General features: G+C 44.0%; 1 protein-coding gene across 1 annotated transcript in view; it reads left to right on the forward strand.

The window, feature by feature from the left end:
* Positions 1 to 5016: 5016 nt before the first annotated feature.
* Positions 5017 to 16853, forward strand: part of LOC139553604 (latent-transforming growth factor beta-binding protein 2-like) — a 154712-nt gene continuing 142875 nt past the window's right edge. Inside the window, exons 1-2 of the mRNA XM_071366120.1 lie at positions 5017 to 5935; positions 14268 to 14341. Coding sequence (XP_071222221.1) covers positions 5472 to 5935; positions 14268 to 14341 — 538 coding nt within the window. The 5' untranslated portion in view covers positions 5017 to 5471. The remainder of the gene's footprint in view (positions 5936 to 14267; positions 14342 to 16853) is intronic.

Genomic DNA, 16853 nt, shown 5'->3' on the forward strand with positions numbered 1-16853 from the left:
GCCCCGCTCCGCACGCTGATCCCTCCGCTTCCGTGGAATCGGACCGTGGATCGTCGCCGGAGACTCCGGACCGTGGATCGTTGCCGGAGGAACCGGACCGTGGATCATCGCCGGAGGCTCTGGACTTGGAACCCCCGCTGGAGGCTCTGGACTGCAGACCGTCGCTGGAGGATCTGGACTGCAGACCGTCGCTGGAGACTCTGGAATGCAGACCGTCGCTGGAGACTCTGGAATGCAGACCGTCGCTGGAGACTCTGGAATGCAGACCGTCGCTGGAGGATCTGGACTGCAGACCGTCGCTGGAGGATCTGGACTGCAGACCGTCGCTGGAGACTCTGGAATGCAGACCGTCGCTGGAGACTCTGGAATGCAGACCGTCGCTGGAGACTCTGGACTGCAGACCGTCGCTGGAGACTCTGGAATGCAGACCGTCGCTGGAGACTCTGGAATGCAGACCGTCTCAGGAGGTTCCAGACTGTGGACCGTCTCAGGAGGTTCCGGACTGTGGACCGTCTCAGGAGGTTCCGGACTGTGGACCGTCTCAGGAGGTTCCGGACTGTGGACCGTCTCAGGAGGTTCCATACTGTGGACCGTCTCAGGAGGTTCCAGACTGTGGACCGTCTCAGGAGGTTCCGGACTGTGGACCGTCTCAGGAGGTTCCGGACTGTGGACCGTCTCAGGAGGTTCCGGACCGTGGACCGTCACTGCAGGCTCCGTGCCGTGGATCATCACTGCAGGCTCCGGGCCGTGGATCATCACTGGAGGCTCCGGTCCGTGGATCATCACTGGAGGCTCCGGACCATGGATCATCACTGGAGGCTTCGTGCCATGGATCATCACTGGAGACTACGGGCCATGGATCACCACTGGAGGCTTCGTGCGTGGAGCAGGCACAGGACGTACTAGGCTGGAGACACACACTGGAGGCCGGGTGCATGGAGCTGGCACAGGATATACTGGACCGTGAAGGCGCACTGGAGGTCTGGAGCACAGAGCTGGCACAACCCGTCCTGGCTGGATGCTCACTTTAGCCCGGAAAGTGCGGGGCGCTGGCACAGGACGCACTGGGCTGTGAAGGCGCACTGGCGACACAGTGCGTAGAGCCGGCGCAGGATATCCTGGACCGAGGAGGCGTACTGGAGACCAGGAGCGCTGAGCCGGCACAACCCGTCCTGGCTGGATGCTCACTTTAGCCCAACACGTGCAGAAAGCAGGCACAGAATGCACCGGGCTAAGGGTGCGCACTGAAGGCACGGTGTGCAGAACCGGAAAACATGGTATCTGAACCGTGACCAACTCCTCATCGTAATTACAGGGAGTTGGTTCTTGTTCCCACCTTTGCTCCACTCGCCACCCCGTGTTGCCCCCCACTTTTTTTTTGAGGCTGCCTCTTGGGCTTCCGTTGTCTCCTTGATTCCTGGTTTCGTCGCCGTTCCTCTCTCGCTGCCTCCGCCTGCTTCCATGGCAGGGTCTTGTCCCCTGCCATAACCTCCTCCCATGTCCATGATGTCCTCTACTCACTTTTCTCCCGGCCCAGGATCCCTGCTCCTCCTGACCACGCTGCTTGGTCCTTTGGTGGTGGGATCTCCTGTTACGCTCGTTGAAAGATGAAGACCAAGGTGACGCGCGGTAGGCGTACATTTCACTTTTATTTAAAATGACACAAAAAAAAAATAAAAAAATACAAACGAACGTAAAGCTCTGTAGCGCTAAACAGCAACTATACAAAGACAAGATCCCACAACTGAAGGTGGGAAAAGGGGCTGCCTAAGTATGATCCCCAATCAGAGACAACGATAGACAGCTGCCTCTGATTGGGAACCATACCCGGCCAACAAAGAAATAGACAAACTAGAATGCCCACCCAAATCACACCCTGACCTAACCAAATAGAGAAATAAAAAGGCTCTCTAAGTTCAGGGCGTGACACACCATTTATTTCCCCCCCCATACTTCTTCTTTGTTGTTACAACGCAACAAGGTTCTTAATGATTTTCTGAGGTCCTTAATGATCTTCTTGACCTTCCTTTGACACCGGGTGCTGTATATGTTCTGGAGGGCAGGCAGAGTGCCGCCGGTGATGCGTTTGGTTGCATGCACCACCCTCTGGAGAGCCATGCGGTTGAGGGTGGAGCAGTTGTCTTACCAGGCGGTGCTGCAGCCCGACAGAATGCTCTCAATGGTGCACCTGTAGAAGTTAATGCGGGTCTTAGGGGCCATGCCAAAATGTATGATACGTAACTTACGTCATCCAATTCATATGCTATTGTACAACCAGGTAAGATATTTTACGACCGCTATTCCATTCATAATGTAACCTAACGTAACATATCATACTGAATGGAGTATTACATATTGACATACATTATAATACGAAATGCACTGAGACCATGTTGCAGAGACAGACATACTCTCACACACATGCACACATGCATAGGTTATGTAATACATGTATATCAATTTGTATTTGTATAAAAAATATAAACAGTTATTTATGTGTATTTGCATTTATAACATGACTCTTGGTTGCAGTCATATACTACTAAATAGTGCACTGTTTGTATTGTAATTTATGTTCTGAGTAACTGTACTGTTTGTCTACTGCCAGCTATCATTTTGTTTTCTGTTTGAAAATTGATAGGAGTGGCTTGGTTGTCATGCTGGAGTTTTTTGAGGACTCTGTGGAAAAGCTTCAGAGAGATCGAGAGACTCCCTTCTAGGCAGGGTAGCCTAGTGGTTAGAGCGTTGGACTAGTAACCGAAAGGTTGCAAGTTCAAATCCCCGAGCTGACAAGGTACAAATCTGTCGTTCTGCCCCTGAACAAGGCAGTTAACCCACTGTTCCTAGGCCGTCATTGAAAATAAGAATTTGTTCTTAACTGACTTGCCTAGTTAAATAAAGGTAAAAAAAAAAATATATATATATATATAAAAAAATAAAAAAACAACACACTCCTACAGAGCAGCAAAGACAGTAGCAGAGAAACCCCTCACTAACTGACCCTCTGAACTCATATCAAAGCTCAACAGACACAACACTCAATCCACCAAACTCATTGAGCGCATGTACAGTAGGCTATGTTATAGACCTAGCAATTACCACCAATGCTTTATCAGATGATAGTGGTCAATTAGCCGGGGAGTGTTTACTGCATAGACAATATAACATGTTCTATATCTATGATGTTAGGAGCAACCTTAGGAGCCTCCCAGACAATAGAGGCCAGGGGCAGGCCAACCACCCTGATGCCCAGGGCAACACACCAGGGGATCGGAATGAGCACCATCGAATCAACCCCAGAGTCATAAGACAACTGCAGCTTCCGCTTTAATTAGATTTCCCATGGGCAAGAGGAGGAGAAGCGCTAATCAGCTCCAGTATATCTCCACTACACAGCCCATGTCAGCCCTGCTCTCCTCTCCTGACACACTGGACAGTACACAGCCCTGGTCAGCCCTGCTCTCCTCTCCTCACACACTGGACAGTACACAGACCTGGTCAGCCCTGCTCTCCTCTCCTGTCACACTGGACAGTACACATCCCTGGTCAGCCCTGCTCTCCTCTCCTCACAAACTGGACAGTACACAGACCTGATCAGCTCTGCTCTCCTCTCCTGACACACTGGACAGTACACCGCCCTGGTCAGCTCTGCTCTCCTCTCCTGACACACTGGACAGTACACAGACCTGGTCAGCCCTGCTCTCCTCTCCTGACACACTGGATAGTACACAGCCCTGGCCAGCTCTGCTCTCCTCTCCTGACACACAGGGCAGTACACAGACCTGGTCAGCCCTGCTCTCCTGACACACTGGACAGTACACAGCCCTGGTCAGCCCTGCTCTCGTCTCCTCACACACTGGACAGTACACAGCCCTGGTCAGCCCTGCTCTCGTCTCCTCACGCACTAGACATGTTTGGGTTGGAAATTATCATGACTCTGAAGGGGAGAAGCTGAGCAGAGCAGGAGCGAGCTTGGTGGGTCCAATGCTCCTCTGTCAGCTGTTACTCAGAGGAAAGACAGCTGGCTTTGCTACTCCCAAACACACAGTGAAGTTATGATGATTGTCCTGCATGTATTAACTTCTGTTCATTAATTCCCAAGAAACTAGGTCAAAGAAAGACAAACGTAGCCTACTTCACTTACGTGGGGTAGAAAACAAATGGACAGACCATGCATGCTAATCCAACTAGCCATTTACTGTTGTGATTTTTGGAAGATGTGTGTAATGGTGTTGGCATGGTGGAGACAGGAGAGGAAAGACATACTGTATAAGTGTATCATTGTGGTCTGGATGGGATGATGCGGCCAACTCTCTATTGGTTGTTTAAGATCTTATGGGAGAAAATAAATGTTGCTTCCAGACAGTCAAGGACAGGGAAACTGATGATGCAGCATGAATGAAAGGGGAAGATGAATGGGATTTGTTATATAACTTCTCTAGTTTTCCAAGAACTCAAATTGAGCTTTAATTATGTGTGCATTACCCATGTCCCCCACATTGTGTGACACAAAGATCATATTGTTATGTCAATGTTCAATTATGAGTGTTTGCTGTTCTACTACTACTCAATAGTTAGCCGTTTATTAAGTGCTATATTATACATGCATGACAAATTGACTTAATCTAGCATAGCCTACTCAGTCTAAATTTGCCTTGATTAGAATGACCATTACAAAAGACTCGCAGAATATACAATTGTCTAATTCCCAGAAAATCTGAACGCTGTAGCCTTCTGTAGTATCCAAATTGCGTGCTACACGTGCGTTTTATTCAATGGCAGAATATACGAGCGTATTTTATTAACACACAAGGAAATATTATATCATACTGTAACTTGGTAGAAATTGCGTGGCCGCTGGGCGCTTGAACCGAGGGGGGCTGAGCGTTTGGACCGAGGGGGGCTGAGCGTTTGGAACGAGGGGGGCTGAGCGTAGGCATCAATAAGACCACAAAGGGGGAGTTTCTTCTTGTAAAATGCACGCAAAGCCTCACAAAAATTCCCGGTGATTTCAGATCCAAGAAGGTGGTTTTATCCATGGGAGCACCATTCAAAGTCGAGAACTTTCACTTCGAGTAGTACTGCGGCTCCAACCCTGGAATCTCATTGCTGCGCGCGCGCAAAAAAAACATGAACTATTACAGATGGATTAAAATGTATCTGAAATAATTTTAATAATCGATTGTTTTTGTAAGTACATGGAAGCTTTACATTTTCGATTTTATGAGCATATGTTAAACCTGCGAATTGATATACTTATATTTAAGATATTGAATCCATTCTGCGCAATGCTTACCTGGACATTATGAAGAGCATTTTGCATGCTTGGGAAAGTATAGGCCTACATTGCAGCTACATAATTCTGTCCGCTTCAATTTAACCACTTGATATCGCGCGTGGCTATCGAAAAAAACTGAATCTTGATAAGTCACCAGCGTACACGCAGCGGCAATTACATTTTTGACAAAAATATGAACCGGTTGTGTTTTGCAGTTTTAGTGGTTTTAACCATTGCAGTTGTACGAATGTGTGACTGTCGGAAGGACTCAACAGGTGGTGGACAGGAGATGTGGGATCAGCTCCGGGCGCGAGCTAGGGGGCAAGGTCACTCCGCAGGGGGAGCGAACGACGCTGACCCCGCCAGACCATCCAGAGAAAGCTCGCACAGGTCCTCTCACAATGTATCGCACTCCGGTCGCGTGGCTCCAGTGAGCTCATTATATCAACGAGATAACAGGCACACGACGGTAATTAAACCAGTTCCAGCTCCCAATACAGAAGCTTCCCACCCGGCGGACGATTCCACCGTTGCACAAGATGCTGCGCGTAGAGCCGCAAGACAGCTCGGTACCCATCACTCATCACAGTACAGACCCCGAATAATTTACAGACAGAGCAACAAATCCAGCTCCACGCACACCAGGCGCCTTGCAGGGTAAGATTTTGCTTGTTATCGGTTATAAAAAATGCCTACAGGAGTGCGTTTGAGTTTGTCTACAGATGTAGGATCTTAATTTGAGCCAGTATGCTACAGCAGGAAAATAATCCTTTAGGGTTTGATACATTTTTCGTAAGGGAAAATCAAGACTGACATTTCAAAGTGGAAATTACAAACTATATGTATTTGTAAACCTCAAATACACTACAAGTCAAATACACTCCTGCAACAGTGTGATGAAATTAAGATCCTACATCTGTACCAATCATTTAAATCATATTTGTTTTACATAAAACCTGCTGTCTCTTCCCAGGGTTGTAAAGTGAGTATAGGGTTCAGTGAGTGTAGGCCTAGGGTAGTTATGAACACCTGTATCAAGGCTACATATTCGTCATTGGTGTTCAGAGACAGTGATTGATGTTGGTGTCCTGTGGGGAATGTCATGAATAAACACAAGTCTATTAGAGTGAAACTTTTGCTTAGTTGGTAGGCATACACTTGCTGTTACTCTGCTATACAACAATGATTGTATTATACCATCGAGCAGGGTTCCCCAACTAGGGGTGATTTTATTTGAACCCCCAAGTTTTCTGAGCAAAAAATATATGAAAACAACCCAAACATTTTTTAAACATCAAATGTATTTATATAGCCCTTCTTACATCAGCTGATATCTCAAAGTGCTGTACAGAAACCCAGCCTAAAACCCCAAACAGCAAGCAATGCAGGTGTAGAAGCACGGTGGCTAGGAAAAACTCCCTAGAAAGGCCAAAACCTAGGAAGAAACCTAGAGAGGAACCAGGCTATGAGGGGTGGCCAGTCCTCTTCTGGCTGTGCCGGGTGGAGATTATAACAGAACATGGCCAAGATGTTCAAATGTTCATAAATGACCAGCATGGTCAAATAATAATAATCACAGTAGTTGTCGAGGGTGCAGCAAGTCAGGACCTCAGGAGTAAATGTCAGTTGGCTTTTCATAGCCGATCATTAAGAGTATCTCTACCGCTCCTGCTGTCTCTAGAGAGTTGAAAGACCGTAAAAACACCAGCAAATCAGCTCAGAGTGATTTACATTTTTGAAATCTGTGCCAAAGTATTCCCCCACGTAATAAAGAGATGTGTGATTGTATGCAAATGTAAACAAGGTTTGAAATTATTAGGTTTTAGTCAAATGTTATATTTGTTTGGAGTTCTTGTGGTCAATTTGCAATCTAAAAATTATTTGTAATTATGTTCCAGCCCCCTGACCATCCGCTCAAGAAAAAATCGTCCCACAGCTGAATCTAGTTGGTGATCTGTAGCCTATGCAGTTGTGTGCTTGCTATCTGCAAACTGGGCGCTTATATCACACATACAGGCTGGGAAACATTGCCTATATTGCCAGTGGTGTGTATTCATGGATGTCAAGGGAAGCCAGGCTTCCCCTTTGTCTCTGTATGTGTAGGCCATCTATCTGATGCTGTCTGGTCCAAAAGAGTATGACATTGTTGCGCCTCTAGCATTGAGTGCAAGGGAAGCCAGCGAGCATTTGGCCTCCCTTGATATTTTTTTTGTATAAAATAATAGCCAATCAATGTTGAGCTAAACTGAGTGAGCTCAACTGTGAATGGCCCTGGCGCACCAAAACAAAAGTGTCAAGGGAAGCCAGTTTGTATTTGGCTTCACTCCAATCACATCGCACGAGAGCATACGTTTTGACAGAAACTCTTTGCGCATCTCGTTGTGTTGTTGGCCTCCGGTGGCTAGCTAGCTAGCTAAAATTGGCCCTTTCCTAAATTAGCCATGGATGGAGATAGGGATTTGGACTCGGCCTTAGGCCTATATATCACGGTCGCAAGGCATATGAACTAACAGGTCATAGAGCAAGTAATGCAATTATCATGACACATAGGTTGTAATATGGCATTTTTTTCGACAACACACCCTTCGATTTTACACACCCACCTCTACTGTATATTGCTCTAGTCTAATCTAATTAATGAAATAACTATATATATTGAAGAAAAATATAAACGCAACATGCAACGATTCAAAGATTTTATTGAGTTACAGTTCATATAAAGAAATTAGTCAATTGAAATAAATGAATTAGGTCCTAATCTATGGATTTCACATGACTGGGAATACAGATATGCATATTTTGGTCACAGATACCTTTAAAAAAAGGTAGGGGTGTGGATCAGAAAACCATTCAGTATCTGGTGTGACCACCATTTGCCTCATGCAGCGCGATCACATCTCCTTCACATAGAGTTGATCAGGCTGTTGATTGTGTCCTGTGGAATGTTGTCCCACTCCTCTTCAATGGCTGTGAGAAGTTGCTTGATATTGGCGGAAAGTGGAACACACTGTCGTACACGTCAATCCAGAGCATCCCAAACATGCTCAATGTGTGACATGTCTGGTGAGTACAGTATGCAGGCCATGGAAGAATTGGGACATTTTCAGTTTCCAGGAATTGTGCACAGATCCTTGCGACATGGGGTCGTGCATTATCATTCTGAAACATGAGGTGATGGCGGCGGATGAATGGCACGACAATAGGCCTCAGGATCCCGTCATGGTATCTCTGTGCATTCAAATTGCCATCGAAAAAATGCAATTGTGTTCATTGTAGCTAATGCCTGCCCATACCATAACCCCACCGCCACTCTGTTCACAACATTGGCATCAGCAAACCGCTCACCCACACAACGCCATACACGTGGTCTGCGGTTGTGAGGCCGGTTGGACGTACTGCCAAATTCTCTAAAACAACGTTGGAGGTGGCTTATGGTAGAGAAATTAACATTCACTTCTCTGGCAACAGCTCTAGTGGACATTCCTGCAGTCAGCATGCCAATTGCACACTCCCTCAAAACATGAGACATCTGTGGTATTACACATTTTAGAGTGTATTTTTATCACCCCCAGCCCAAGGTGCACCTGTGTAATGATCATGCTGTTTAATCAGCTTCTTGATATTCCACATCTGTCAGGTGGATGAATTATCTTGACAAAGGAAAAATGCCCACTAACAGAGATGTAATCAAATGTGTGCACAACATTTGAGAGAAATAAGCTTTTTGTGCATATTGAACATTTCTGGGATATTTTATTTCAGCTCATGAAACATGGGACCAACACTTTACATGTTGTCTTTATATTTTTGTTCAGTGTAATTTCTCTTTGGTCTCTCTCTGTGTTTTCATAATTTTCAGTCGATTCGCAAGTCGCTGAATCTCACCTGAGAAATCATCCGAGCTAGGGAAACAGCACCCCTTTGTCTCAGTATGTGTAGCCCATGTATCTGATGCTGTCTGGACCAAAAGAGTATAACATGTTGTCGCCGTAGCATTTGATTGATTGATACCAGCAAGCATTTAGCCTCCCTTGATTTTTTCTAAAAGTATTAGCCAATCAGCGTTAAGCTGAGCTAAACTGTGGGTTGCCCTGGTGCAGCAAAACTTCCCCCAAGGGAGGCCAGTTTGAATTTGGCTTCACACCAATCAAATCACTTCCTAAGCAAAATGTCATTTTCAGAAAAACGTGTCTGTTTCTGTGCTGCTTATGTTTATGTCCTTCAGTTGCTAGCTTGCTTAATCGACCCTTTCTTAAGCCATGGATGGAGATGGGGATTTGGACTTTTGACTTAATTCTCTGTACAGGCCAATGATTATGACGGCGATTCTGATCTAACCATAAATGAATATGTTGTGCCACTGGCCAAACAGAACCACCATCGGTTGTGTCCATTAAAACCTATTTATTTTTGCTAAATGAACCCTCGTGCAGCCAACCCTGTTTGTTCCACGAGACAAAGCATGGCACACATAGGAGAGAGGTGTTTACATTATAATCAGAATGGACTTTAAAAGTTCACCTTGGGTTACAGACATTACCTGAATGTTAAATGGAATATTCTTGTTTGAGTATGTCATTACAGGGCCGCTCACCGAGCCCTATAGGAATCAGGTTATATATATGGCCAATTTCTGAGGGACACTTTATTAGCAATATGAGGATCCATTCTAATTGGGGGATGAAAGCACATACACTGCTGTATAGGCATGGTGAGGAATGCCTAGCGGACTCAATGTCTGACAATGAGTGCCCTGATTTCAACCCCCGTTCTGCTTTTGATATCTTGCTCAGGTAGGCTTTGTTGCTTGGTTCCAGAAAAGCAAACACAACACATACATTGGTCTATGGTTCCCATAGCCTTTCACAGGGAGATTTAGAGACACTCAAGCACCAGTGTGTTCAGCACTAGAGGTTGACCGATTAATCGGAATGGCCGATTAATTAGGGCCGATTTCAAGTTTTCAAAACAATCGGAAATCGGTATTTTTGGACACCGATTTGGCCGTTTTTTTTTTGTTTGTTTTTTACACCTTTATTTAATCTTTATTTAACTAGGCAAGTCAGTTAAGAACACATTCTTATTTTCAATGATGGCCTAGGAACGGTGGGTTAACTGCCTTGTTCAGGGACAGAACGACAGATTTTTACCTTGTCAGCTCGGGGATTCAATCTTGCAACCTTACAATTAACTAGTCCAATGCTCTAACCACCTGCTTTACATTGCACTCCACGAGGAGCCTGCCTGTTACGTGAATGCAGTAAGAAGCCAAGGTAAGTTGCTAGCTAGCATTAAACTTATCTTAAAAAAAACAATCAATCAATCAATCAGTCATAATCACTAGTTAACTACACATGGTTGATGATATTACTAGTTTATCTAGCGTGTCCTGCGTTGCATATAATCGATGTGGTGCGCATTCGCGAAACAGGACTGTCGTTGCTCCAACGTGTACCTAACCATAAACATCAATGCCTTTCTTAAAATCAATACACAGAAGTATATATTTTTATACCTGCATATTTAGCTAAAAGAAATCCAGGTTAGCAGGCAATATTAACCAGGTGAAATTGTGTCACTTCTCTTGCGTTCATTGCACGCAGAGTCAGTGTATATGCAACAGTTTGGGTCGCCTGGCTCGTTGCGAACTAATTTGCCAGAATTTTACATAATTATGACATAACATTGAAGGTTGTGCAATGTAACAGGAATATTTAGACTTATGGATGCCACTCGTTAGATAAAATACGGAACGGTTCCGTATTTCACTGAAAGAATAAACGTTTTGTTTTCGAGATGATAGTTTCCGGATTCGACCATATTAATGACCTAAGGCTCGTATTTCTGTGTGTTATTATGTTATAATTAAGTCTATGATTTGATAGAGCAGTCTGACTGAGCGGTGGTAGGCAGCAGCAGGCTCGTAAGCATTCATTCAAACAGCACTTTCGTGCGTTTTGCCAGCAGCTCTTCGCAATGCTTCAAGCATTGCGTTGTTTATGACTTCAAGCCTATCAACTCCCGAGATTAGGCTGGTGTAATTGATGTGAAATGGCTAGCTAGTTAGCGGGGTGCACGCTAATAGCGTTTCAAACATCACTCGCTCGGAGACTTGGAGTAGTTGTTCCCCTTGCTCTGCATGGGTAACACTGCTTCGAGGGTGGCTGTTGTCGATGTGTTCCTGGTTCGAGCCCAGGTAGGAGCGAGGAGAGGGACAGAAGCTATACTGTTACACTGGCAATACTAAAGTACCTATAAGAACATCCAATAGTCAAAGGTATATGAAATACAAATCGTATAGAGAGAAATAGTCCTATAATTCCTATAATAACTACAACCTAAAACTTCTTACCTGGGAATATTGAAGACTCATGTTAAAAGGAACCACCAGCTTTCATATGTTCTCATGTTCTGAGCAAGGAACTTAAACGTTAGCTTTCTTACATGGCACATATTGCACTTTTACTTTCTTCTCCAACACTTTGTTTTTGCATTATTTAAACCAAATTGAACATGTTTCATTATTTATTTGAGGCTAAATTGATTTTATTGATGTATTATATTAAGTTAAAATAAGTGTTCATTCAGTATTGTTGTAATTGTCATTATTACAAATAAATTAAATAAATCGGCCGATTAATCGGTATCGGCTTTTTTTGGTCCTCCAATAATCGGTATTGGCGTTGAAAAATCATAATCGGTCGACCTCTATTCAGCACCAATGTCTTTATTACTGTAACTGAAAGCAGCGTATGAAGCACTCACGTCAACACAACACTATGGGCTTGATTCCATCATACTTTATAACCAAAAACATCTTATTTATTGTGCTTTAAGAATGCACGTTTGGATTCATGTACTCAGCAAGCCAATGTTACAAAATGTGAATAAAAAATAAATTCCAATCCATGTGGCTGTAAACATGCTTTTTCACTGCACAAACAGCAGGTGCGCAACTTTCACTGGGGACGGGGGCATGCCCCCCCCCCCCCCCCCCACATTCTGAAATTGCAATTTTGTCCCCCACGGTTTTATCATTTGAATGTGATACAAAACGATGCACCGGTGTGCTTTAGGACCATGCGGACGCCTCCGAGTGATCGGGTAGGCTGTTTGAAGTGTTTATCCCACTGGATAAAAAAATAAAAAATAATATTATGACCCCCCCACTTCTAAAGCCAAAGTTGTGCCCCTGACAGAAAGAGTGTTATTATTTGTTTATCCAGAAACCTAGTTACTAGTTTGATTGAATAGGGCACTGTGAGTTTAAGGGGGTGTAACAGTTAAGGTGCCATAAATCTTCAGAGGCATTACCCCGTGGTAATTCAAATTTCTTTCACCTCTTTCTGATTCATTAGCTTGAAATGAATCCTCTGCTGGTCGTTAGAGAGCGTGTGTCTGCATGACACATTTCCTCTTGGAATTCCCACTCTCTCCTTACTCACCATCTGGTTTCTGGTGAGCCCTCGGGGAGAGGGAGTTTCATACGGTGTACCTGTCATGTCGTCTCCAGCAAAGTCTGTCAGGAAGACCGCTGACTGCTCCAACTCAGAAAACTGCTCAACCTGGCTGCATGAAATGGGTCATGACGAGTGCAAATATGACATCATTGATATTTATATAGCTTTTATGAATGGTTTCGCTATGAAGAGCTTGGAATACTTTTACCATGCTAGTGTACTCTCCATGAGGCTATGAGGAATGATCCATCCATATCAGGGCTCTACAATATGACCATTTTACTCGCATATGCGCCTAAATATTTCGCTGTGCACCCTGGAATTTTAATTTAGGAGCACCAGTGCGCCTAGAAAAATGAAGAATTGTAGCTTTAATACCTCAAATATTTTTTCTTTTTTCTTTGATTGTGCCTACATTTTTCAACTTAGGCACACATGTGCTCCTTCTAAAAAAGCTCAGCGTAGAGCCCTGCATATAAGCATCAACATCCCCACAGACCTGGTCTGTTTTGTGTGGTTCATATTCATAATTTATCTTTATAAAAATGTAGGACTATTTTTTGGGAGGTATTGTTTTCTAAGTATTGTGTAGTTCTTGAAAAGGTAAAGGTAATTAATTACCTTCCTAGCAACTACTTTGCTAAAATCTGATTGGTCAGATGTGTATTAATTGTCAAAAGAGAACAGTTGACTTGATGCATGTTTGTGAATGTGGTCAGTTCATCATTAAATGTGCAAAAGAGTAACTAGTCACCATCCAGTGTTTGTCTACACAGAGAGTCATCCATCCACCATCTAAAGAACTCTCAAACTAGAAAAACAACAGCTGTCTGACCAGGTGATGTTAACAGAAGGCAGACAGTCCTACTGTATCCCTCTGTTTACACTCTAACAGTTTACTAGTCATCTCCTGACTCAGACCAGATATCGTACCGTATCTGCATAAGTCATACAATCACTCAGCAAACTGCCATTAATATCTTGTGGCAAGATGATGGGAGGTCGATTTATGCAAGCACTATTGTTTTAGGTTTGAATTTGCCCTGGAGTTGCTCTTGTGGTGGCTTTTCATGTATTTCCCTGTAAAAATTGGCCAGTGCTGTTGTTACTGATTAAAGTATGTAAAGAACCCAGTTATTACAGTTTGCCTGGAGATTTATGTAATGCTTTTCCTGTTTCTCCTCTTCCCTCCTAGGCTCAGATAACCACGTATTTGTTTTCACTCTAGACTCCATGCAACACAGAGAGAGTGGTGTGTGGCTCTACACTCATAGATAGAGTTTCATGCTTTGCCTGAAAATGTTATTGCATCAAATGCAATTATGTTCAAATCTCTAAGGTGCTCCTTCAATAGGCCAACCACATTAAGGGATGTGGAACTATAGTGGGGTCAGAATTAAATCTCAGATAGGAATGTTATGGTTTGAGAATTATGAATTGTGGGGTACTGTACTTCCTGCATGCCAGTCCATTTTAAACATTACGTACAGTATATATTACATATCCCATTTCTGTCTCTCTCTCTGCAGGCCTAATGTATGTGGAGGTCACCAGTGCTGCTCTGGATGGGCTGTGGCTTCTGGGACCAACCGCTGTATAAAGCGTAAGTATTCATATCTGCCCTTAGGTAAACAATCATTAATGATAATCTGGATCCTTTGGCATGACTGTCTCGTGATCATCTCTCTCAATCATGTCTCAAGTTGTTAACTGCTCATTCTCAGGCTTGGCCCTGCGTATGAAACACACCAAATCCAATGCCTACTAACTGTGCAAGAATATAGTGTCAGGTGGTATTACGAGTGTGTCAATATTCCCTCCATGGTCATGTTATTCATGTAGATTTGCATGCTCTATCATGTAGAGTTTTAACATGGACATGACCGGTGCTTAGCATTTGGCTCGCTCTGTTGGACGCAAGGACTTCATTTTGGGTGTAACTGCACAATTTTTACCACAGAAATATTGGATATCTTAACTGCCATATAAAAGTCAATGGCAGATACTGGGGGTGAGTGAATAATTGCCCACTTTTTAAAACACAATTTCGGCAGAATTTTAACAGCTTACAAGTGTTACCGAGCTTTTCATTGTAACATTCTTGACATTTGCCTTTTTACTGTTCTGTGGGTTGTTAAGTGCTCTGTATGCTTCCTAGTAGGGGGCAGCAGCCTTAAATAATCTCTTTTGTTGAGAGAGGATTGTGATCTACAAACCAGCTCCTGGTTGCAAATATTATCAAGGCTTTTCTACAGCCTACCAAAACATTTTGAAAATGTTTTTCCTTTTATTTTTGTCTGTCATCATGTTGCAGACTGAAATATCAGGATTTATAGAAGATGCTGTTTTATAAAGAGTTATCTTTAAGCTTTACAAGCACAGAATGTGAAACCCTCACAACATGCATTTCTAGGCTGAAACAGTTCCCACAAAGACTAGACAGCAGTACACACACACCCAATACACTGTCCCACGCTACAAAAGCTGATGTTGTTTGCCTATCAAGTCAGTCAATAAAGTCACCTCATCCGATTACACAGCAAGCTCATTAGCCAGCCTCCTAATTATCCCTCTCTCCCACCTCTGGTTCTGCCTCTTTTTCTCAAGCCAGCCAAAGGCACACTTACAGAGGTGTCAATTACTTAGGTTGAAGCAGATTCACCTGCTAGAAAGTAACATGTCCCTTCTAAACCATTCATGTTAAACACAGTACTGTAGACCATCTAAGAAGGCAAGGTCTCCATCCCACTACCATCTGGTATCTGTTAGTAGTTTGGCCCTCACCCAGGTGTGGCTGGAGGGTAGGGTACTATCAGCTGTGTAGTGAACCCCACACCACGACCCCGGGTCGGGCCCTGGCCTGGTGCTAACACAAGCCCATGGACCCCCCTTAATGGAGAACCTCCACCGTGGTGGTGGAAACCCCTCACTAACTATCACATTCTCGTAGTGTGTTACTGCAGACCCTAACAGGGCAGCAGTAGTTGGGGGTGGCCACATGAGAAAACATTTTAACTAACCATGGGGGAAAGAAAAGGAACAAACATGTCTGGGCAATAAGTAAAAACATATCCTCACTGAGCCACGTCGAGAAAATTCTATGTGAAGAATTTGAAGTGGTAAGTTTCACCTGGGAAAGCGGATTTGGGACTGTGAATTTGGTGTCTTGTTGTGGTTTCTCAACAATACATGCTTGTTGAATCAGGTTGAAGTCACAGCAAACACTGTATATGCCAGGAGTTAGCATGTTAGTTGTCCAGTTAGAATGCCGACAAGGATTTTGAAATGTTATGTTTATAAAAGGTCTGGGTTTCTGTGTGTCCCCCCACACATACACAAATCTCCCTCACGCAAAATTTGGTGATGTACAGTTGAAGTCGGAAGTTTACATACACTTGTGTGAAGAGTGTGAAGGAATGTGAATGAATGTGTGTGGTGTCAATATGCGTGTGTGTGTGTCAGTGTGTGTGCTGGAGTGTCAGTGTAGTATGTGTGAGTGTGTGGTTAGAGTCCGGTGAGTGTACATGGAGCCTGTGCAAGAGAGTCAGTGCAAGAAATAATAATACAGTTGAAGTCGGAAGCTGACATACACTTATACCCTGACTACACCTCTCGCGTCGCATGCGCGCGCGTTGCAAAATAAATGTAGGAATCTATGTTATTCAATTATTGCACCCACACTGCTCGCGCGCACCAACGAGCGTCTGCGTTGCCAAGGGCTAAAATAGAAGTCAGTCCTATTTCTGACGCAGATCGCGCTGCAAGTCCTGCCTCTCCCATCTCCTCATTGGTTTATAGAAGCAGGTACCCACGTGCCATCTCCTCATTGGTTATACCCACGTGGGTGATTGAAAGATGAACTGTTTTGCCGGTTGTCGTGGTAATACTATAAAAGTGTAGATGCCAATCAACATATAAATTCAAAGATGAAAAAGCCTGGAAGGAGGAGAGATGACTAGAAACGATTTGGTTGACCGTTTTATGTGTGGATTAATTGTCGGAGTAGAGGACCTTGTGCACTTCAGGTAAAATAACAACTCAATGTTTATATCTCATGACAAATTCGCTAGCAACAGCAAGCTAGCTAAATAGGACAAATTAGCTAGCAAGTGCAA

Source organism: Salvelinus alpinus, chromosome 25 (genome assembly GCF_045679555.1).
Source record: "Salvelinus alpinus chromosome 25, SLU_Salpinus.1, whole genome shotgun sequence".
Classification (NCBI taxonomy): Eukaryota; Metazoa; Chordata; class Actinopteri; order Salmoniformes; family Salmonidae; genus Salvelinus; species Salvelinus alpinus.